This window comes from Neolamprologus multifasciatus, chromosome 14 (genome assembly GCF_963576455.1).
Source record: "Neolamprologus multifasciatus chromosome 14, fNeoMul1.2, whole genome shotgun sequence".
Taxonomy (NCBI): Eukaryota; Metazoa; Chordata; class Actinopteri; order Cichliformes; family Cichlidae; genus Neolamprologus; species Neolamprologus multifasciatus.
In genome coordinates, this window is record NC_140452.1 from 29,866,359 (window position 1) to 29,888,048 (window position 21,690).

The window sequence follows — 21,690 nt, forward strand, 5'->3', positions numbered from 1 at the left end:
TACTTATTTTAATTTAAGACATGTTTTATTTTAATTAAGTTTAAAACTTTTTTATTTAATGTAAAATTAGATTTGGTTTTAATTTACTTTCAAATTCTTTAGTTGCTGAATGGGCTGCATAGTTTTCAGAAATTGCATAGTTCAGAATAGCTATAATTGTACCAGATGGTTGCATTCAGTTAAGTTGGACTAGACTGTAATACAAACCGTTCAAGTTTGTCAACAATAAAACTGACTGAAATGAGAGAAAGACTGAGTGTGAGACTTTGATATTAGATAAAATGAATATTGATAAAGTTTACCTTTATGTACAGAATCTGAATATCGCAAAATATTTTTAAAAATTGCAATAATATCGTATCGTGTGTTAAGTATTGTGATAATATCGTATCGTGGGATGTATGGTGATTCCCACCTCTAGTAATCATGCTTATGTACATCTGGACAATGACACAAACTATTATTATTTAACGGTGTGTCCAGACAGCAGTCAAAGCTGGATTGTACTTGAAGTTCGGTAGTTTAGTGTGCTCACAATTCTGTGACTTAGCATAGCCAGGCTAGCCTTCTCATCAGCTGTTGTTGTTGCTCGTCCCTCAGGTGGAGAAGTACAGAGCAGAGAAAAGGGCTCGCTGGTTTTATCACTCGGGAAGGAGCACACACGGATTTTCACTGAAGAGTAGTGATTAGTGGTGGGCAGATCGATCCAAATATCGATTATATCGATACCAAGTTGGCATCGGTATCGAATCAATACTAGGCTGGTGAGATCGATTCTTTACTTTAAGTTCCACTCTTGTTTGTAATGCTGTGCTTTTGGCAAAGACAAAACAGCCAGGTCGCTGAACTCGCTGCTCCTGTGTCAGCGCAGAGCAGACGCACTTTGCTCCCTCTTCCCCCTCTTGTGTTGACATGTTGCGCTGTCACATGATGTGACTTAGACACGTTGGGGGTTGTTAAGTTGTTTACATATTATTTGTATTTTTATCAGCTGTTATTGTTGTTGAGAACTTTAATTGTAAATTTTGTATTATTGTTTCTCAACAGTACTTGTTTTGATTTGTTTACTGGTTTGCACAATTTATTGTAAAATTGTTATTAAAAAAATAAAATAAGTAAACCGCCACGGCAGACCTGATGGCATTTTCATGCTTCACAGCATGATTTATTCTTACAATAATCACATGGCTGCTGTAACAGTACATTCTGCTGCAGCTCTCCTGCTACCAGCTGTACACATCACAATCAACAACAACACAGAACACAGCACAGGTTTTAAGCCGGCGAGGCATGATTGTAGATGCTGTGCAGGTGAGTCCATCTCACCTGCAGTGCATCGCAGAGCAGCCACAATAAGAAAGCATTTTCTATTTAATTATAAACTTTATCCTAATTATGTCCTGGGTTTTAACTATTTAATAATAAAAAAGGAACCATCACAAAAAACACTTATGGTTATAAAAATTAATTTGGATTTAGCAATTCAATGACGTATCCACCTTATTTATTGAAAAGTATCGGTATTGATATCGGCGATACTGGCCCGCATTTACTTGGTATCGGATCGATACCAAAATATGCACATATCGCACACCACTGCTGGCTATCTAATATATAACCAGGCACTGACGTAAAATTATTGTTTGACGTTTATTCAGCTGTGTGAAAACCCTGGAGGAACCCTCCCGAGGGATTAATAAAGTTAAATTTAATTTAATCTAATCTAATAACTTTAATCTCAGCCAAACCGATTTAGTCACGAACAAATAAAACACTGAAAAAGCCAAACAATAACATTTTTAAGTTATCAAAGTGACTTATATATTATGTTTAACCCGAGTAGCGAAAGACCGCGGGGGTTTGAAAACGATGTGTCGGTCGGCTCAGATATTTGAAGTTTACACAGCTACATTCTCATCTGAAAATATGTTAGAAGTTTTTTTGCGACCCAGAAAGAAAAATAAGAGTAATATTAAAACTAAGTAGCTGCCGCCATTGTTGGAAACTGGAATTGGCTGGGCCGCGCTATGAATTCTGCAATATGGTTTTTCAATTTTGTTGTCCGGGTGGAAAATCGGGAAAAATTCGGGAGAATGGTGGCTCCGGGAGATTTTCGGGAGGGGCACTGAAATTCGGTATTCTCCCGGAAAAATCGGGAGGGTTGGCATGTATGGTTGTGGCAACATCACTAACCTTGTCAAACACCTCAGAGTAAATCATATCACAGAATATGACGAGCGTATGTTGAGGTGAACTGAAGAGGAGGAGAGGGACAGGTGCTGCTAGGGCGAGACAGACGTCTCTCCCGGAGTCCTTTAGTGCTGTAGGCAGGAAAGGTGTTCAAATAGCGCACAACTTCAGTTTTTTTTATTTCTATATAATGAACTCTGCATTATTAAGTGATAAGAACAAGTAATCTGATGTCCTGTAATCATTATGACGCTATAATTTGAGACTCAATAAATACAATTTTTTGTACAAAGTATCGGTATCGGATCAGTATCATTGATACCACCCTGAATATTACTTGGTATCGGATCAGAAAGGAAATCAGTGGTATCGCACATCACTAACTCATGTGCACCACCTTCGGGAATTGGGAGAAAATCACCTTTGGACAATCGCCCTTCTTTGTTTAAGACTGTATTTGAGCACTGTAAATAAATGCACTGTCTGCTTTGTATCCAGAGCTCTGCGCTTGAGTCCATACTTTCCATTAGCCGTGACACTTAAATTCAAATTCGGTTCTGCTCCAGTTAATATAACCCTCGAGGACCTTTTGAGGTCTAATCAGGACATTTTCACACGCATCTTAGTAAATAAGTTACCGTGTTCTGGAGTTGATATAGAAGCCCTCATAACAATTATTGTTATTAGATTGGACAAAATTGAAGATAAATTGAAGCTTATCCATGAAATTCTTGATGTCTGCTGTACATTCATTTGATCCTCGAAAAAGAAATGTGCAAACAAATCATAAAAGGTCGCAAACTATCACGACGTTCATGTCTGTGATAAATGTATGCAGCTTTCTGATGTTTTTGTGTTTTTTGTGTTTAATTTAATTTCCTTTAATTTGTTGATTTACGCTACCGGTGATGTGTGGGCCACCATTCTGGATCTGATCCGGCTTCATGGCTTCAAGAGCTTCTGGCTGTGAAGGCTGCCTCATGGGTCCGTGCTCAGAATGGTAGAAACCATGATAATAGCTGATAAAGTGTGTTTATTTTAACAGTGTGCCATGGCTACGATCAGCTGTTTTTCCACATGCTTTCTTGTAATAACTGTGTTTTTAGCACTGTGTGTGACAGAGTGTGTTGAAGCTGGAAAAGTCCTGTTGGGTTACAGCATCAAAAGAGAAACTCTGAGGGTTTGGTTTACTGACTTCATACTAGGGCTGGGCGATATGGCCTGAAATCCATATCGTGATATAATTTGAAGCACGTGCGGTAACGATATATCGCGATATATTATTTCCTTCTGTATAACTATTTTCCACACTATAAGGCACACTTAAAATCCTTTAATTTTCTCAAAAATCGAGTGTGCCTTATGTATGAATTCTGGTTGTGCTTACTGACCTCGACCGATTTGGGCGTGCAGAAATCCGTTAAAAGATGTTTTGATGGATTGTCAGAGCATTACGGCTGCCGTAGTGAGCAGCTTCGCGGAGTAATTGGGTCCAAAACTCCTTCCGCTTCAGGTCCCAAAGTCAAACGAACACTGAGAGTTAAAAACAGTCTAAATTCTTTCATCTTTAATAAAATCATCAGTGTTGTTGCTTTACCAGGTGTAACAATTAAGATTAACAACCAGGCATCCATGAAAACAGAAGTTATTAAATTTAACGGAGTTAGAAGTTAACAGGAAGTTAGCTCGCTAGTTTCCTCCTAAACACGACACCATGTTCTGACTGAGAGATTTTTGAAACTAATTAAAACGTACAGCTTTGCTACCACTCCCGACATAAATTAAGACAGAAACTAAACAGCAGTGGCATTTGCAGGGTTACTGAAGTTGGACTACCTGGTAATGTTGTGCTACGTGATTGCTAGCAACACAGCTATGTTAGCATAACATTAGCACTGTGAAGCTGGAGGATGAACGCCAACTTTTTTTCCACTCGATAAAAGTTAATGTGAGGGATTCTGGTGGTTAGAGACAAATGCAATCGCATAGCAGGATGCTATACACGGGCCAAATTTCAGTCAGGAGAACAACTGAGATTATTCCTCCAATATCCTAGGTAGTTATTAATGTACTGCAACAATATGGGAATAGAACAGCTACGAGAAAATTCAACATTAATGAATCAATGTTACGGAAGTGAAGCGGAGTTTTTGGCTTTCCCCATATTTCAAAATCATCTCTTTGCTATGACTGTCGCAAGGCATAATTTGCAGATGATAATGGCTGTAGCTGCTGTGAGGCTTTCGACCAAAACAGGCGCTGCTTGATGACGTCATCAACATGCGCTATCGCGATAGAGCAAAATCTCTATCGTTGGCCAAATTTATATCGTTTCTATTGTATATCGTTTATATCGCCCACAACTACTTCATACTGCTTTGAATTTAGTGTTGTGCCATAATATCCATCCTAATTTAATTTTCTTTAATTTCATGTTTTTGATTTCTGATTTTTGTGTTTATTGTAAACTTGAATTTGGTATTTGAAACAAATTAGAGGTTTTCATGCAGTACATAAAAAACTTCGTGCAAAACACAGTGACTTTTTCTAACACCGCACTGTTGCTGTTATGTGGCTGTTGCTTCCTCTCTGCTCACTGACTTTAATTGATATTAACTGCGCTGAGCAGCAGCTGGTAGATGCACTTGTTTGCTTCGGCTGGCTGCTGAAGCCTCACCCACCTGACTGTCCCTGCCCTCAGCGCTGTGTTTTTTTACACAGCTGTCTGCGGAGCACAAGTGGACATCTCTGTCTTCGGCTGGACCTTTTACTGCGACTGTTTTAGAAACGAGCGCGTTTACGTCACAAACAGCAGGAGGAAAGTATTTACTGGACCAACGTCAGTGTTTTAAGAGGTAGGAATTTATTCCATGTGTTTTATGAAGGTTAAGATGACGCATCAGAATCTTTGATCGAAATTAGCCTTCTTCATAGATCGTAGTGTCTCCACATGGTGGGTCTTTTCCATTTTATTCCCCGTCAGAGTAATATCTGAAAAAAAAAAGATAACAAAAATATCTTTCAAAGTTTTTTTCAAATTATAATATTTCCATTTATATCTTTAAGGATGATTGCTTTTCTTTTCTTTTGTTTTTATTCTGATATTTTGAAAATGACCTCAGGTTAAGTCTTTCAGATATATCTTAATCACTTTATGTTGTATTCAGGCTGGCTATATTTTAATGAAAGTTACATGTCAGTATAACGATCAAGTTCAAATTAAATCTCAGATTTAGCTGTGAATAGGTACAAAGATGGTGTCCTGTGGTCTACGCAGTGTCCAGATGGAACCAGGTAAAACATCACTTAATAAATACAATTTCAAAGCAGATGGGGGGGGGCGGCTGTAGCTCAGGAGGTAGAGCAGGTTACTTACCAATTTGGAGGTTCGACCCCCGTCTGTTCCAGTCTGCATGCCAAATATCCTTGGGCCATGTACCAACCCCAAGTTGCTTTCTGATGCATCTATTGGCGCATGATTGCCTGTGCACTTCCATAGAAAGAGTATAGAAAAAAGTGCTTGTGCAAATGGGTGAATGAGACAAGTTGTGTAAAGTGCTTTGAGATAGAGTAGAAAAGTGCTGTATAAGAACCAGTCCATTTAACTGGTTTGACCAAGTTAAGATGTGTTGTAAATTTGGATGTTTCATTCTGTTTGACTGTCAGTTCCTCTGAAGAGCATTGAGGTGGCGCTAGAGGTGAGGGACCATGTGGCTACAGTGGTCTCCACTCTGAACTATGAGAACAAGGAGGACAAACCATTAGAGGCTGTTTTTGTCTTCCCTCTGCCTGGAGATGCTGCTGTCTGTCATTTCAGTGCTCAGATTGGACAGACACAGATTGTAGCTGAGGTGATGGAGAAACAGAAGGTGAGCTGGACAGTAAATATAACCGGATTACAAGTGAGATTCAAAATAAACACAGTGAATGTCACTGACATGTGTCACCTGTGCTTCAGGCTCATGAATTGTATGATGATGCTCTGAGCTCCGGTAAGCAGGTCTGCCTATTGGCGGAGAGTGATGAGAGTCCAGATATATTCTCTCTGTGTGTGGGCAGTCTGCCTCCAGGAGAGAGCGCCTCCATCAGGTTGGAGTACGTCACTGAGCTGGCTGTGCAGGCTGATGATGGTCTGAGGTTCTGTCTGCCTGCTGTGCTCAACCCTCGATACCAACCTCAGGGTAGGACAACTGTAGCTTTTCTTTTGATCCTGCTTGCCTTTTGTGTTGTTCTCTGTCAAGATAACCTTTGTTGCCACTGATTTTCAGTCCACCTCTTGTGTAAATTCGTATGCCTCGAACCCTTTTTCTCTTTTATAAGAATGGCTTCTTGATAGCCACCCTCCTTTTGAGAGCGTTTCTGATGAAGCTTCAATGAACAGTAAATGGATCAACTAAAGACCCAGATCCATCCCTCGGGTCCTGTTAGCTGTTCGCTGGATCTTTTTCCTATTTCTTAAGGACATGACTTTCAAATCATTATGTGCTGTAGATAGTTTGTTAGGCCTGGCACTTCTTCACCTGTCTGGTTTGCACAATGTTTTAAGGACACACTGCACAGCTTATCCAGATATGTCAAGTTTTTATCTAATAGCACTTTGGCAATCATCTTATTGGTGCCAAAATATTATTTTATAAATGTCAAAGTGTGTTATTTTTTGACTTTTTTTTTTTTGTTTCAGCTAAAGAAATGGGAACAACTGATGTGTACTTGCAACAGGCTGCCTAAAGATACAGTTTAAAATTGTGTCCACTTTGCTAAGTTGTCTGTTATGTGTAGACACAACACTGGTTCCTCCCTTGAGTTGGGTGCCCATGAAAAAGGCACCTAACATAATATGTACACAAGCTTTTATTACTGCACCTTGTCATACCTGGGTTTACGTCCCCCTTATGTAAATGTGTATATGAGGGGGATTTACAGGGAACATTAAAAGTCAACATCCAAATATATGGCCCTGCAGATGATACCTAGCTTTATCTATTGTTGAAGCCAGATGGCAAACAACAATTGAACTAAATTATGCTGAAAAACTAGTTCATGCATTTATTACTGCAGCGAGAGTACTGACTGGGCCTAGAAAACGAGAGCATATTTATCCCATACTGGCTTCTCCTAATTGGTTCACCGTCAAATCCAGAATTAAATTTATAATTCTTTTACTCTCATGTGACTTTTGTTTCACTTTGATTTGGTACTATACAAATAAAACTGAAGTGAAATGTATTAAAATCAACTAACAATAGAAAGAAAACCAGAACACGAGGTTCAATGAATCTTTCTGTGAACCTAGAAGTTGATACTGTAACAAAAGATTTACTTCTAATCAGTCTGATACTGTGTACAGGTAGTGAAGGTGCAGGTTTCCAGGTCATTTCTGTTCCAGCCTCTCTGGAGCCCTACAGTCTGTCTTTTTCTGCCCGAGTGTCCTCTCCTCATCCAGTCTCTAAAGTAGAGTCCAACTGTTCCCTGGAGATGTTGAACTGTTGATTTATTACAAAGACGCCCACCAGCCCACTGCTGTGGTGGAGGCAGGACAGGCCTCTGCTGAGCCGGGTGAGTGAAAGTTTTTAGTTTGCAAATACACATTTCATTATCCTTACTTTTTAACAAACAGTTTATGTGTTGGAATAAAAAGTAAAAAGCAAATTTATGTAATTTTTTTTTTCTGTCTCTCATTTTCAGGCTCTCTGATGGGTGATCCAGTGGTGATGGTGAGTCTGTACCCTGAGTTCCCCCAGTCTGTGATGTCTTCAATGGCTCCATGTGGAGAGTTTGTGTTCTTAATGGATCGATCTGGAAGTATGGAATTTAGGAACCACGGATTTCCTCGCCAGACTCGCATCCACAGTGCAAAGGTATTCATAATAAGTTTACTATGAAATCTTTAATTTCATGATGTGCCTCTCACACAGTGGCCTCACCATCTTTTTCCTCTTCCCTTAAGGATACTCTACTGCTCCTGTTGAAGAGCTTACCAATGGGCTGCTATTTCAACATTTACAGTTTCGGGTCCAAATATGAACACATCTTCCCGTGAGTCTTTGCCTCACATCAGTCAGCCCAACAAAAGTCTGTTTTTGATATGAAGTACATGTACTTGTGTATTGGTGTTTGTGTAACGACAGTAAGAGTGTGGAGTACAGCCAGAAGACCATGGAGGAGGCTCTGAAGAAAGTAAAGAAGATGAAGGCTAATCTTAGAGGAACAAAGATCCTGAAGCCCCTCAAATATATTTACAGCCAGCCCTGCATTCCCAATCAGCCTAGACAGGTAACGCAGACATATACACTGACTATTAATGCACTTTTTTTAAACGCCCAGCTTGAACAGTTATACAAAGTTAGTGTAGTGTCCAGGAAACAGTTCTGCTCTTTTGTTTGCTTGTTTATTGTGTATTACCATGAAAGTATTTTTGTTTTTGAAACCTAACTCAGCTCTCAGAACTAGTTGTGTGTTTCTGGGTCTGATGTTATGTCCTTATGTGCCAACTCTTCTCTCCAGCTGTTTGTCTTTACTGATGGAGAGGTGAGAAACGCCAAAGAAGTGATCGATCTGGTGAAGAAGAATTCAGATTCTCACAGGTGAAACTACAAAAAAACTGTTATATCTGCACAATTACCAGAATGTCCAACATGTCCTCTGTGTACACAACAAAAACTGTTGTATTGCAGATGTTTCTCTTTTGGGATTGGGGAAGGGGCCAGCTCTGCTCTCATCAATGGGATGGCCAAGGAAGGAGGAGGTCACGCTCAGTTCATCACAGGGGCTGACAGGATGCAACCAAAAGTAAGACAATAAGTCATAATAATTGTCATCATGAAAAGACAACATGATGTTATTATTAGGACAGAATGATTAAAAAAACCCATAAATGTATATTTTTTCTAATTCTTGTTGTTTTCAGGTGATGCAGTCGCCTGAAAACTGGTTGCTCTGCAGAGCAACCACAGCTGGCTGGTTGCTCTGCAGCCAGCTGTGGTTGACATCTCAGTCACATGGGATTTACCAAAGGAAGTGTCTGTCACTGTCCTCTCTCCACCAATCACAACACTTTTCCAGGGTCAGAGGTCACTGATTTATGCCCAGCTCACTGGACAGGTAGGAGCAGCAGCCTCTCATGTTGTTGTTTAGGTATTTGATGACAGTAATTAACGTGACTTCTAACACTGTAATTCTGTGTCAGAGCTCAGAGGCAGCAGAGGGCTGTGTGATGCTGAAGTACAGCCTGGCAGGTCATCCCTCTGAGAACCAGCTGCACTTCAGTCTCAGACCTGCAGAGGACGCTGGGTAAAACAGTTTAACACAAACAACACTTCTGTTTTGAATTGTGAGTTTCCACGTGTTGAATTTAAAACAGTATTTTCAGAAACGTAACTCTACTTACTGGAAAACAGTTAATAATACCCAAATCTAATGCTGTATGTTTAGTTCTAAACATGTTTCACTTTTTCCCAATGATCATTTCTCGGATTAGGGGTATCATAACATCATTACTGATCACAAACATATTAGACATGACAGAGTATTCTCAGTCTGCAGTTTGTGTGAAATCAAGGAGACATTGTTTGAATTCAAGTCCAAACACTTTTGTGCAATAATCTGACACTTTTACTATAAAATACACTAAGAACAGACAGATTGACACACACAGGAACATCACCAACAACAACTAATTTGTGTCCTCAGAGCCTGCTTTTGTAAAGAATGGCAGACTTGTCTGTACATTGCACACTGTCATAGTGTTTGTTTAGAGAAGAAAACAAAGCCTGTTTGACTTTTAGAGGCAAATCCATCAGCAGCAGAAAGGAATCGAGATCCTGTCAGGACTCCTTCAGCCTGATAACTGGGGTTAAGTAAAGACAGAGTGTCTGTCTGGACTAAAGGTCACCATCCTCTGTCAGTGTGTGCGATAGAAACAAAGTATAGCACGATAAATCTTGAAAATATAGTCACTGGCAATACTGCATAATTTTTTTTAAATAAAGCATTTTTGGAGTTTAGTAGGAAGAAACACAGAGGTTTTACAGTAAGTTAAATGCACTGTTGTCTATGTTTACCAGATTCTCGTTAAAAATCTTTAGATTTCTATTTGGTTTCTTAACAATGTCTCCATGAAGCCCTGTGACACAAATCAATTAGTTAAAGTACAGTCATGTCTTAAAGACATCAAGGCCTGGATGACCTCGAATTTCTTGCTTCTAATTTCAGGCGAAAGCGAGTTTTTGTGCTCGACCCTAAAAATGTTAGAAACACAGAGTCCACACACTTAACTCCCTCTGCATCCTTGTCTTTCCCCTCACTCCCAACCAGTTGCAGCAGATAGTTGCCCTCCCTGAACCTGGTTCTGCTGGAGGTTTCTTCTCTTTTAAACAGAGTCGTTCCCTCCCAGTGTTGCCAAGTGCGTGCTCATAGGGAACATCTGGTTGTTGTGTTTTTCTTCTCTAATATTATAGGGTCTTTATCTTAATATGCAAAGTGACTTAAAGCAATCACAGTTGTGAAGTAGTGGAATATAAATAAAATTCAAATTGGCTAATTGCAAATGATAAATGATCATTTATACAGTCTATCAAAGTGATTATGGGGGATTTCTGCTAAGCTGCAGCCTCTCTTCACTATAACTCCTGTTAAAACTATTTTAGGATCATGTTCTTTTACCAAAACAAATACCTCAACATTGAAGTCTAGGGAGCCAGCTTCAGTGTTAACTTAAGCACAGCTCAGTAATTTCTTAAGCTGATGCGTAGTTTTTGTTTTTACTACCGAAGTTGCTAGCTGCTTGTTAAACAGCAACTTCAAACTGTCAGTAAAACCAAGTCCAGCTCAGTTAACTCATGGGTCATTCAATTTGTAATCAACACGGGTCTTCTGCTCAACCATCCATCATTTTCATAAAAAATGTTATCATACAAAGTGTGGGCACATATGATGAGTGCTGTGAAATTTTAGGTTCATAATAAATACTACTCAAAATAAGTTCCTTTGAAAAATGCTCTGTCAACCCACTTTCAGGCATGTTATTTTTTTTACGCACTGAAATCTGATGCCATCTCAAAAACCAAGAAAACTCCCTGAAGTTTTCAGACATCAAAATGAATGAGGCTCTATAATTTTGGAAAAATGATGCTCTTTCATTTTATTTTCAACCTGGACTAAGCAAAGTTGTACTACTAAAACAAAAATATCAGTAGATTTTCCTGTCCAACAAGAATATGTGCATATTTTTCATTTGGGAGACTTGAGGGACTCCATTTCAAATCATCAGAGCTGCGGTTGCAGGGTGGTTGGTGCCTGTTGTGGTGGTAACCACTAAACCATCCCGCCTAAAGATTATGGCCAACCGTTTGGCGACTCAGGAGGGGAAAGAGGTGATCTACCTGCACTGTGCATAGTGAGGGTGGAGTGCTGCTGACTTCGAATGAGAACACTGTCGGGTGGTGGAAGGAATGCTTCAAGGACCTCCTTAATCCCACTGGCATGTCTTCCATGGAGGAAGCAGCGTCTGGAGACGAGAGGCAACTCGTCTATCTCGCGGGTGAGGTCACTGTGGCAGTTAAACAACTCCTTGGTGGCAGGGCCCCTAGGGAAGTTCCTGAAGGCTCTGGATGTTGTAAGGTTATCTTGGTTGACACGCTTCTACAATGTTGTGCGGCGATCAGGGGCGGTACCTCTGGATTGGGAGACTGGGGTTCCCATTTTTAAGAAGGGGGACCGGAGGATGTGTTCCAACTATAAGGGTATCACACTCCTCAGCCTCCCTGGGAAAGTCTATGCCAGGGTGCTGGAAAGGAGAATCCATCCGTTAGTTGAACCTCAGATACTGGACGAACAATGCAGTTTTCATCCTGGTTGTGGACCACTGGACCAGCTCTTTACCCTCATGAAGATACTGGAGGGTGCATGGGAGTTTGCCCAACCAGTCTACATGTGTTTTTTGGCCTCGGCATTCGACCGTGTCCCTCGGAGTGTCCTGTGCGTTTGATGTGGAGCTCTTATGTAATGATTACATTTTTAAGATGTAAATTTCAAGTGAAAAACATAATATTTATCTGTTGCATAGTTTACAGTGCGGTGTTTTATGCACTGGGTTATCATGTAGAGTTCTGTTTGTCATCTAGCACCATAATCAGGTTTTGTTTTTATTCCATCTTAGATTTTCCAGCTGCTGTGCCTGAGCAGCCACCCAGAGACCCTTTGCTGCAGTTAGTCTCCCTGCAGGAGGCGTCTGGCTGTGTGTGTCAGAGTGTGTGGATGCTGGAAATGTCCTGCTGGGTTGCAGCGTGAAAGAAGCTCTGGGACTCTGAGGGTTTTCTTAAAGTAGCTTCATCTTCAGAGTGAACAGAAGCAGGTCTACTTACTCCACACTGCCTTTGATACAGAGCTGTTTTATATCATTGAACCCTTTTACATGTTTATTTGTCATGAATTATGTACCTAATTTTGGTTTTACCATTGTGGAAAAAAAGTATGTCAAAATTGTCTGAATACTCCTAACACAGTAGAAGATTGGACCACTGCTGTGGCAGCTCATTCAGAAAGTGTTTTGATTCCTTTTCTCTGCCACTAGATGGCGATTATGTTCATACACAGAAACACCAAAACCAATCTAAGAAGAGTCTTTTCCCTTCCTGTTATAGATCTGAAAATGGCTTCAGTTCAGGACATTTTCAAGATGGTCCTCATTGAATTTATTAATTTTAAAAAAAATAAAAATAACTATTTACAGTGTTTACACCATCTTCTAAACAAAGTAGTCTATCTTAGCTTCTATTTTTTTAGAAAGTAATATTTTTATGGCCAAATTGAAATGAAAACCATACAGAACATCGTCTGTGAAAGTTCTCAGTCATCCAGGTCATCGTAGTCAAAGGAGCTTGCAAAGAAAGGCGTCTGGACTTCTTTAAGTTTACTTGAAGACGTTTCACCTCTCATCCGAGAAGCTTCTTCAGTTCTAAGGTCAAATGGTGGAGAGTCCCAGATATAAACCTAGTGGGAGTATCCCCCCACAGAGGGACAAAAGGACCCCCTGATGATCCTCTAATCGCCTGAGCCAAGGTGTGGAACTGGGTGTGGGTCCCAATCAGCCAGAGTTTCGGGTAAGGCAAGGCAAGGCAAGTTTATTTGTATAGCACAATTCAACAGCAAGGTGATTCAAAGTGCTTTACAGAGACATTAGAAACAAAAACAAATAAAAAGCATGATTTAAAATTGATTAAAACAAGCAAACTAACTAACTAATTAACAAACAAACAAACAAACAAAACAGTATATAAAATCAAAACAGATAAAATCAGAACAGTAGATAAAATCAGTAGTTAAGCTTAAATTTCAAAACTTACATTTTAAGTGCGGATTTGGTCAGTTCATTGTGAAACCTGGCCCCACCTTATCATGCGAATTCCTGAGGTCAGATGGCCCAGGATGTGAGTGGGCGTTAAGGCGTCTGGAAAGGGATCTCAAAACCGGATTATAGATGGCAGAGAGTTGGTGTCGTAAACCACCGCCTCTGTTCAAAGATGGTCGCTCACAGTGGACATAGATGGCTTCTTTCACTCCTCTTTCAAACCATCTGTCCTCTCTGTCCAAAATGTGAACATTGGCATCCTCGAAAGAGTGTCCTTTATCCTTAAGATGCAGATGGACAGCTGAGTCTTGTCCTGTGGAGGTGGCTCTTCTGTGTTGTGCCACAACACAGAAGAGCCACCTATTGATTTCAATTACAGTTACAGTTTTTTTCAAGTAATGTGTTAAATGTTCTTAAAAATCCTTCGTAAGCTTTATTAACTTCTGTTTGTTCATATACAATATTCCAATCTTGCTTTAAAAGTTCATTTCTAAGACAATTTAATGTCTTCTCTGTTCTCCAGACGCTTTTCTTTGCAAGCTCCTTTGACCATACAGAACATCATTCTGTTTCTCTCGCAGGAGTTACAATTTTATCCATAAAACACTTTCATTCTGCTAACTGACACTGATTGATCCTTGAACGTCTTAAGACAGCACATAGTCTTCATTCATGTTTGCTTATTCATGACTGTAGTTATATTTACATATGAATTTTCAAAAACGGCCTGTTTTGTAATAACTTTTCAAATAATGATTAGCATAAAAAGTTATGAAATCTATGTTTGGTTTTTTATTTCTTTGTTGTAACAAAGTATTTTGGAAATAAATTGTATATTGGTGTAAAAGTATCAATATATTTGAGGTTTGGTTTCTAAGAGCCAACTCTGTTCTTTGGCTCGACTTTCTTCCATAATCTGTCTTTTCACTTTTGTGAGAAATAAAAGACAATTTAAGAACAGATTGTCAGAAAAAGAAATGACATCAATAACTACACCAAGGATTCAAAACAAATTTTAAACTTGGCTTAAAGACCATAAGTCTGATCTGAAAATGTCGACCAACTTCAACATTTAGATTGTGACACTAACTTGTCTCTCTTCCACAGTGTGTTTCTTTTGTCCTGCTCCCCTCTCCCTTAACCAGTTGTGGCAAATGGCTGCCCCTTCCTGAGCCTTGATCTCCCAGAGGTTTCTTCCTGTTAAAAGGGAGTTTTTATTTCCCACTGTTGCCAGGTACTTGCTCAAAGAGGATCATTCAATTGTTGGGTTTTTTTCTGTATTACTTAGTGTATTTATTTTACAATATAAAGCACCTTGAGGTGACTGTTGTGTTGATTTGGCGCTATATAATTAAAACGGAATTACATCTCTGAAGAAATGTTACATGCATGTTTTGTTGCCTTTTTAAAGTGATGGGGGAGTAATTGTAATGGGCTAATAAAAAGGGACAGACGTGCTCTGTGTAAAGATCAATCCTTTGACCATCATTCACTGCATCAGTAATTGCTTTAACTTATAGTCCATAATGCTGTAAAAACAAAAAAAGAAAAAGCTGAGTCATTTTCACATTTTTATTGAGGTTTGAATTCAGAAAGTCTGTTGCTGATCTCAGTAAATGTAACAGGATGTCTCCGTCCCTGCCTGAAAATTTACAGATGTGGGTAAAACAGGGTGATGTGTTATTGTCAGGTTTGAGTGAATAACAGGACCCAAATGCAGGACTTCCTGAGAAGCCACAGGCAGTTTATTTACTTCACTTAGACTTTATTTCAGTTTGGCCAGCAGTCACGTATAGGTTCAAAAAAAATGGCACGAGGCTGCAAAAATATTTATCATCTGGTAATCTTTATTAATGAAAGCATGAGTGCACCCATCAAAACACACCAAAGAACCCAACCCCTGTAACAGCAACTGGCTTCTTTTTATTCTCTACCATTCAGGTGAGCATCTGGAATAGCCCAAGTCTGGAGGAAGCAAAAAAATGAGAAACAAAACATCCACATATGCAAACATCAAACCACAATATAACACATGGAAGACATTTATATTTTGTACAAAGTCCTGTGAATAATTCAATATGTATATGCTTCAGTCAATTGCATATAAATTAGAAACACCAAGAGTGAAACTTCCCCAACCTGGCACATTGGTTTACTCCAGGAGCTCATAGGCAAGTAAGAAAATCAGTTGTTGTGCTTCACCTTTGCTCCCAGTGTGTCCTGCCCATTATTAACCAAGCTTTCCCTCTGTTACACTGGAGTCCTTGCCAGTGTTTCTCACCCACGTTCATGTGATTAAGATTCCTGTAACAAACGAAACTTTGTATTCCCGTGAAAAGATCTTTTTTTATTGAGTCTGCTTTTGGGTAAAGGCCAACGTATCGACCTTCCTTGGGACAGAAAATAATCTGTGTCTTAGTCTTAATACTTGTCAACAACACACACAAAACAAAAATGAGCATTTAAATTTAAATGGCATAAATAACACTGAATATAAACAGTCTGGTTTTATAATATTGAAATGAAAGAAATTCTATTTTTTAAATTCAATCATTTTGAATTTTTAGCAGCACTGCCAAACTCTGATTCCTTCTTTAATAAACCTGGAGAGTCACTTACCTCTGTGTCAGTACTTACCAAAATATTGCCTCTTGCCCCTCTGACAGATGACCTCGCCTGAGAAAAAAAACAAAACAAAAAAACTTAAAATGGCTGCAACTGCTGTGCTCCCTAAATTAGTACAAAGGGGGGAGGAGAGTGGGCATGTTAAATATTACAGTTAGATTTTCTTAAACTTTCACTCTTAGAAAGCATTCTGTTTTAAAGCAAGCACTTCAGAGACATGATGTTTGTGCAGGTCTCCACTCCTTCCTTCTCATGTTATCCAGCCACTGGTTCAGTCTTGCTGCTCCATCATAACCTTTAGTAAAACGAGAGGCTCAGAAGCAACAAGAGTATTGTGTGAAAAGAGATCTGAATAAACAAAGAGTGGCAGACCCCCCGGCTGTGTTGTGTTCTTGCTATTAGCAACTTTATGGTGATTCAGAACATACACCAGTTAGTGCACATCAGAACAAAATATCGGTATTTGTAATGAAAACTGTGCAGAACATTAGGAAAGAAATATACTGTGCAGGAAGACTAGCAGCATAAAACCAGTTTACTTTCATCACTCCAGGCATGATATTACACTGTCCCAAATATAGTCATGGACCAAGTGAGGAAATGCAATATTTGCTTTTGAAGGAATCCTTTAAATGGTAAATGGTAAATGGCCTGTATTTGTATAGCGCTTTTACTAGTCCCGCCTAGGGACCCCAAAGCGCTTTTACACATCCAGTCATCCACCCATTCACACACTGGTGGAGGCAAGCTACAGTTGTAGCCACAGCTGCCCTGGGGCAGACTGACAGAAGCGAGGCTGCCATATCGCGCCATCTGCCCTTCTGGCCAACACCAGTAGGCGGTAGGTGAAGTGTCTTGCCCAAGGACACAACGACCGAGACTGTCCGAGCCGGGGCTCAAACCGGCAACCTTCCGATTACAAGGCGAACTCCCAACTCTTGAGCCACGATCGCGATCTTTAAAAGCCAAAGATCCTTTTTTATAGATGATGTTTGGTGAGTATTCATGCATGCATCATCCATTAATGTTTGGGATGAGGGGCTGATTGACTTTGTCAGGACTGTTTTTCCCAATAAGCCACCAACATTAAACTTTGACAAGCCTTATGGCCAACTCAACCCATCAGATCTTTGATGTGTTAAAGCCAAAAACCTGCTACAAGACACAATTGAGAGGACTGATGAGAAAAGAAAGTGAACTGGATTTTCTTCAAATTTAAAGAGCACCATTAGGTTTGGCTCATTTCGCTTTGTTAGTGAGCGTACATGTAGCTTACAAATAAGTCAATTGAATTAAGGGAGGGAAGAATCAACTTGAAGGCTGAACTCCAGGAAAAACTAGGAAGCTTGAAAGGGAAACAGCAGTTACTTTGGCTGCTTCCACAGCCGCTCCTTAAATACCTGGTCTTGCTGACACACTTAATTATCAAGCTGGTGCCTACATGAAGGTGAGAATTTCACTCCCAACCACTGAATAGACAAGATTGTATCCACACGATGGCTTTATTGATCCCTTTGCAGAGGTTTGAAATTTCTTAAAATAAATCTCAGAAAATCGGTTTGGTTTCGATGTTTAAATAATTTTTCCTCAACAACAAACAGGAGCAAGCCTGTGAGCATCGGTCCAAACAAAAACAATACAAAGATATTATTAGTAGCTAACATATTGCACTTTAGGCTACTGACTAGATAGCCACTAATTACGCGAGGAAATACAAGAATAACTCTGAATGCAATTTGATTTATTGAATTTGTTTATTGAAAATGACTTGAAGAAAGACGAGAACATTTGTTGTCGTTTAAAGTTTTCTTTATTTTGTGCCAAATTGGTGCCAAATCAATAAATGAGCGGTAGAAGCTACCGTTCACAGATGGAAAATGTAAAACACTCACTTGCCACTCTATTAAGAACATGTTGCTTTTTGGTCAATGTGATGGACCAAAAAGCAACAAAGTTATTGTACCCAATTGATCCCTATGAGCAACTGTGGAGAGGAAAAACTCCCTTTTAACAGGAAGAAACCTCTGGCAGAACCAGGCTCAGGGAGGGCGGCCATCTGCCTCGACCGGTTGGTGGATAAGTGAGTGTTTTTTGTGCATATTAAATATTTAATTACTGTGAATGTTATATTAAATATTTAAATGACATATATACTTACCTGAAGCTGACGTGATGTGGGAAATTTCTGAAAATGCCACACAGAAATGAGCAGCCTTCAAAGTGGTTTCTTAATTTGAAGGCTGCTCATGTGTGCTGTGCGGCTTACCTGTGTCTGTTATTTCTGAAATACGTCTCTGAGTCTTCTTTCCACCTCCCAGCGGGATTTATCCGGGACGCTTTCTATCCACATTTTTCTGAATTTCCTCTGTTTGACCAGGTCTTTTAGGATGGCCTTTCCATGAGCTCTGCAGAGAGAAGCATTTTTAATCAGCACTTTAGTTTCTAAGTAAATGCAGAGAATTTATCAAAAGAAAGTCAAAATAGAAATATCAGCCTATAATTGTTAAAAGTTCACACTGACCTGACTTCAGAGGAGGCATCCTGACACAGTTCACTGACAGCCAACAGGAAGCATTTGGTGAAAATCTGTCCTGCAGACAGAACTTTCTCCGCTTCTGTAAATATATTGATTATAAGGAGCCCCAGTGCGGCACCAGCTCTCACGAGAACGCTCTTATGTCTGAGGAAAGGAAACACAGACAAATCCACTCAGTGTGTTTGATTTTCACCTGATCTGATTGTGATGCTGGGGTCACAGATACTCTTCACAGGTGTGAACTTACTTCAAACCGTCAGTCACCAGGCTGTTTAGAAAGCGACTCGGGCTGCAACATTGAACCAGAGCTGTCAGAGCTTCCTTGGCATGCTGCTGAATTAACACATTGGTATTTGCCCTTGCAAACACCTGCAGTAAACTCTTACAGGTCAATTCAGCTTCTTTGTCCATCTTCTCTCTGAGGTGTGCACACAAATATATTACGATGTCCAGTGCCGCACAGGACACACAAGGGAGATTGTTTTTAATCTAAAGAATCAGAGGAAAATTTCAGCAGTTAGAAATCAAACCTGTTACAAAACTGCATGAGACAGGGCACGCTTGCAAACATGGACAGAAGAGGGTGGCAAAAACACAGATGTAGAGAGAAAAACAGCTGGTATACCTCTTGTGTCACCCCCAAGCAAACTCTACGGAGGTTTAACTCCAACTCCTCTTGGTGATGTCGCGCCAGGGTGTGGATGTATCGCAGCCCCTCTATCTTTTTCTGCCTGTAGGAAGATCAAATAGTTTTAAAACTCATATCCTCACATTAAATTGAAAATAATTAATGCTAACAGTAGAAAATCATTTTACCAGTCGTCCTGACTCAGCAGGCTGAGGCTCAGACAGAGAGTCTCTGAAGGATTCGAGACTGGCTGTAGCTCCTCCCGTAACTTTTTTTCAATTGACAGGAGGTACCCCACAATAAGCCCTTCAAAGTCCACCTCTGGAGGGTGCCTAACAACCCTTGCTCGAACCCCCTCTCGAGTTCCAGCTCGTGGAGCTGGAACTCGAGAGGGGGCCGGAGCTGGAGCTCGGGAAGGAATTAGCCTCCGACGAGCTGCAAGGGTTTGGGGCGCAATTTTTTTAATTGTTTGCTCCAATGCCCTAACCGTATGTTGGGCTGTCACCAGCCTCACACCAGCAACTTCTTTGTCTGCACAGATTAGATCATGAAATATTTATTACTCACATTTCTGTTTGTTTGCAGCTGAGAATTGACCAAGACAAAAGTGCACTTTAAAGGGGAGAGCAAACCATGTATGTCTATAAGTGTGTTTATTAAATTAAAGTACAAGTTTTCAATTCAACATAATCAATCTTAATTAACCATTTACCAAAATTTGTATTCAAATAAAACCAAATCACAGGCTGGATAAAAAGTGAAGCTGAAATGTCAAATTTTTCACCTCTATAGATATTTTACCATGGCAACACCTTAACATTCAATGTGTTTTAGCAATGTGTAAACTCTGGTTGGAGGGTTTATCTCTCACACAACAGCTGATTAAAAGTCTGAAGAGTTTAAATGTCTGACATTCTGACTCTTTACTGCGTCGATATAAGAACTGACCTGTTACTCTGTAGTTTTTTGACCTCACTGGAATCTGACATCTGTGAGGTGTTTCTCTGAAGGCTGTCACGTTTCCAACAGCCACCCTGGATTCCAAGTGACCATTGAAAATCCGGTTACGGATCCGATTTAAAACGAAGTCCTCTACAGGTCGAAGAATCTCAGTGGGTGGAGTGGGTGTCCTTCTCTCCGTGTTTTCTATGTCCTCTGTATATCTCTAGACAATCAGATTAAAGGAAAAAAAGCTGAGTTGACTTGAAATGTTTAAAAATTATTTTACAAAAATAGATTCACAATTTTACTGTAATAAACTAAACGACATTACACCATCACACATCTAATCCTAGAAGGTTTGTTTTTTAAATGACCAAAGTATTTTAACTTTATGCCACAACAACAGAAAGCATGAAAACAGAAAAAGTGATGAGCTGTCTTCATATCTCAGTTATTGTTACAACAGTCTTTATCTGTTTTACTTTTTAGCATCTACGTTTTCTCTTCAGGATTTTGAGATGTGAAAAGTATGTTTAGAGAAGTAAAAAGAAGCTTGTACTTACATTCATTTCTATAAAGCGATGATTTTCGTTGCGCTATCGTGTAAAGTTATAATTTTTGCCTGTTTAAGCAAACAAAAATGCAGTTAATGCACCGAAAGCTGTATTCTCCCAAAGTGACGTCTAAAAAACGAAAGGGTCTGACAGTGGTAGGGTGTTTGTGACGTTACACAGAATGTCACGTGCAATGTCTTGCCGTTGTAAAGCTGCATCCATGGTAACAAAACAGCCAGGGTGGGGGAGATTCCAAGATGGCTGCCGAGTAGAAGCATCTCCGCTGAACAAAATAAATCTTACGGTGTGTTCACACCGAACGCGATGGACGCGAACAAAAACGCCCCAAACGCCCCTAATTTGACGCGTGCACATTCGCGCCTCAACGCGTGGCCAAGAGAAATCCATCCGCGTGAACCGGAAATGTGGGAGGAATGTGGGAGGAAGTTGTGCCAGACGCAGTGTTGCCAAATTAGCGACTTTGTCGCTATATTTAGCGAGTTTTCAGACCCCCTTAGCGACTCTTTTTCTGAAAAGCGACTAGCGACAAATCTGGCGACTTTTTCTGGTATTATTGGAGACTTATTTATGACGACTTTTTGACGTGAAAACGCGTATCGCTCTCACTCTCAACAAGCAGCGGTGCTGCCGTGGGCGCCTCACCCGTGCCAAAGCGCTCACGGGTGGAGGATAGTCCTCCCCCAGCTGCTATCAGGGCAGGAGACGTTCACACCTGTGCGTCCAAACTGCAAATGAATCGCGCATGAGTTCTTCTTTTACTGTTAGGCTGTTTTGTGGATCACAAGGTTTAAAACTACTTATAAACACACACTCTCACACACAAAGTAACTCCACCAGAGTGCCAATT

The 21,690-nt window shown here is 40.0% G+C and overlaps 1 protein-coding gene, 2 long non-coding RNA genes and 1 pseudogene across 8 annotated transcripts; 3 read left to right on the forward strand and 1 right to left on the reverse strand.

The window, feature by feature from the left end:
• The first annotated feature begins 611 nt into the window (after window positions 1-611).
• Window positions 612-6,076, forward strand: LOC146504320 (uncharacterized). Of its 3 annotated transcripts, XR_014877866.1 has the most exons (5): window positions 612-764; window positions 3,146-3,190; window positions 4,912-5,045; window positions 5,421-5,484; window positions 5,857-6,076. It is a non-coding gene; the product is annotated as an uncharacterized LOC146504320 (long non-coding RNA). The 3 variants fall into 3 exon arrangements; XR_014877864.1 differs by lacking the exon at window positions 612-764 and having other exon boundaries at window positions 1,648-3,190; XR_014877865.1 differs by lacking the exon at window positions 612-764 and having other exon boundaries at window positions 1,648-3,190; window positions 5,427-5,484.
• A 66-nt stretch (window positions 6,077-6,142) lies between these two features.
• On the forward strand, window positions 6,143-9,006 carry LOC146504321 (von Willebrand factor A domain-containing protein 5A-like; annotated as a pseudogene). The gene is made up of 7 exons (XR_014877887.1): window positions 6,143-6,371; window positions 7,538-7,746; window positions 7,876-8,048; window positions 8,138-8,226; window positions 8,319-8,463; window positions 8,695-8,774; window positions 8,865-9,006. The product of XR_014877887.1 is annotated as a von Willebrand factor A domain-containing protein 5A-like (transcript).
• A 97-nt stretch (window positions 9,007-9,103) lies between these two features.
• Window positions 9,104-14,387, forward strand: LOC146504322 (uncharacterized). Of its 2 annotated transcripts, XR_014877861.1 has the most exons (3): window positions 9,135-9,291; window positions 9,377-9,480; window positions 12,347-14,387. It is a non-coding gene; the product is annotated as an uncharacterized LOC146504322 (long non-coding RNA). The 2 variants fall into 2 exon arrangements; XR_014877860.1 differs by having other exon boundaries at window positions 9,104-9,291; window positions 9,377-14,387.
• A 1,007-nt stretch (window positions 14,388-15,394) lies between these two features.
• On the reverse strand, window positions 15,395-20,966 carry LOC146504323 (TOG array regulator of axonemal microtubules protein 1-like). 2 transcript variants are annotated; one of them, XM_085184190.1, is made up of 8 exons: window positions 20,832-20,966; window positions 20,275-20,491; window positions 19,515-19,857; window positions 19,324-19,429; window positions 18,946-19,187; window positions 18,684-18,842; window positions 18,429-18,567; window positions 15,395-18,347 (listed from the first exon to the last, which is right to left on the reverse strand). In XM_085184190.1, exons 1-7 carry the CDS (start codon window positions 20,835-20,837, stop codon window positions 18,438-18,440), a joined length of 1,203 nt encoding a protein of 400 aa, XP_085040316.1. In that variant the 5' UTR covers window positions 20,838-20,966; the 3' UTR covers window positions 15,395-18,347; window positions 18,429-18,437. The 2 variants fall into 2 exon arrangements, with proteins under 2 accessions (XP_085040316.1, XP_085040315.1); XM_085184189.1 differs by having other exon boundaries at window positions 15,395-18,567.
• Window positions 20,967-21,690: the final 724 nt, after the last annotated feature.

Bases quoted from the DNA above. Each gene is read 5' to 3' on its own strand.
- LOC146504323 (XM_085184190.1), bottom strand. The intron at 19,430-19,514 runs GTAAAATGATTT...ATCTTCCTACAG, and splicing joins CTGCTGAGTCAGGACGACTG to GCAGAAAAAGATAGAGGGGC. The intron at 18,843-18,945 runs GTAAGTTCACAC...TCCTTTCCTCAG, and splicing joins CTGGTGACTGACGGTTTGAA to ACATAAGAGCGTTCTCGTGA.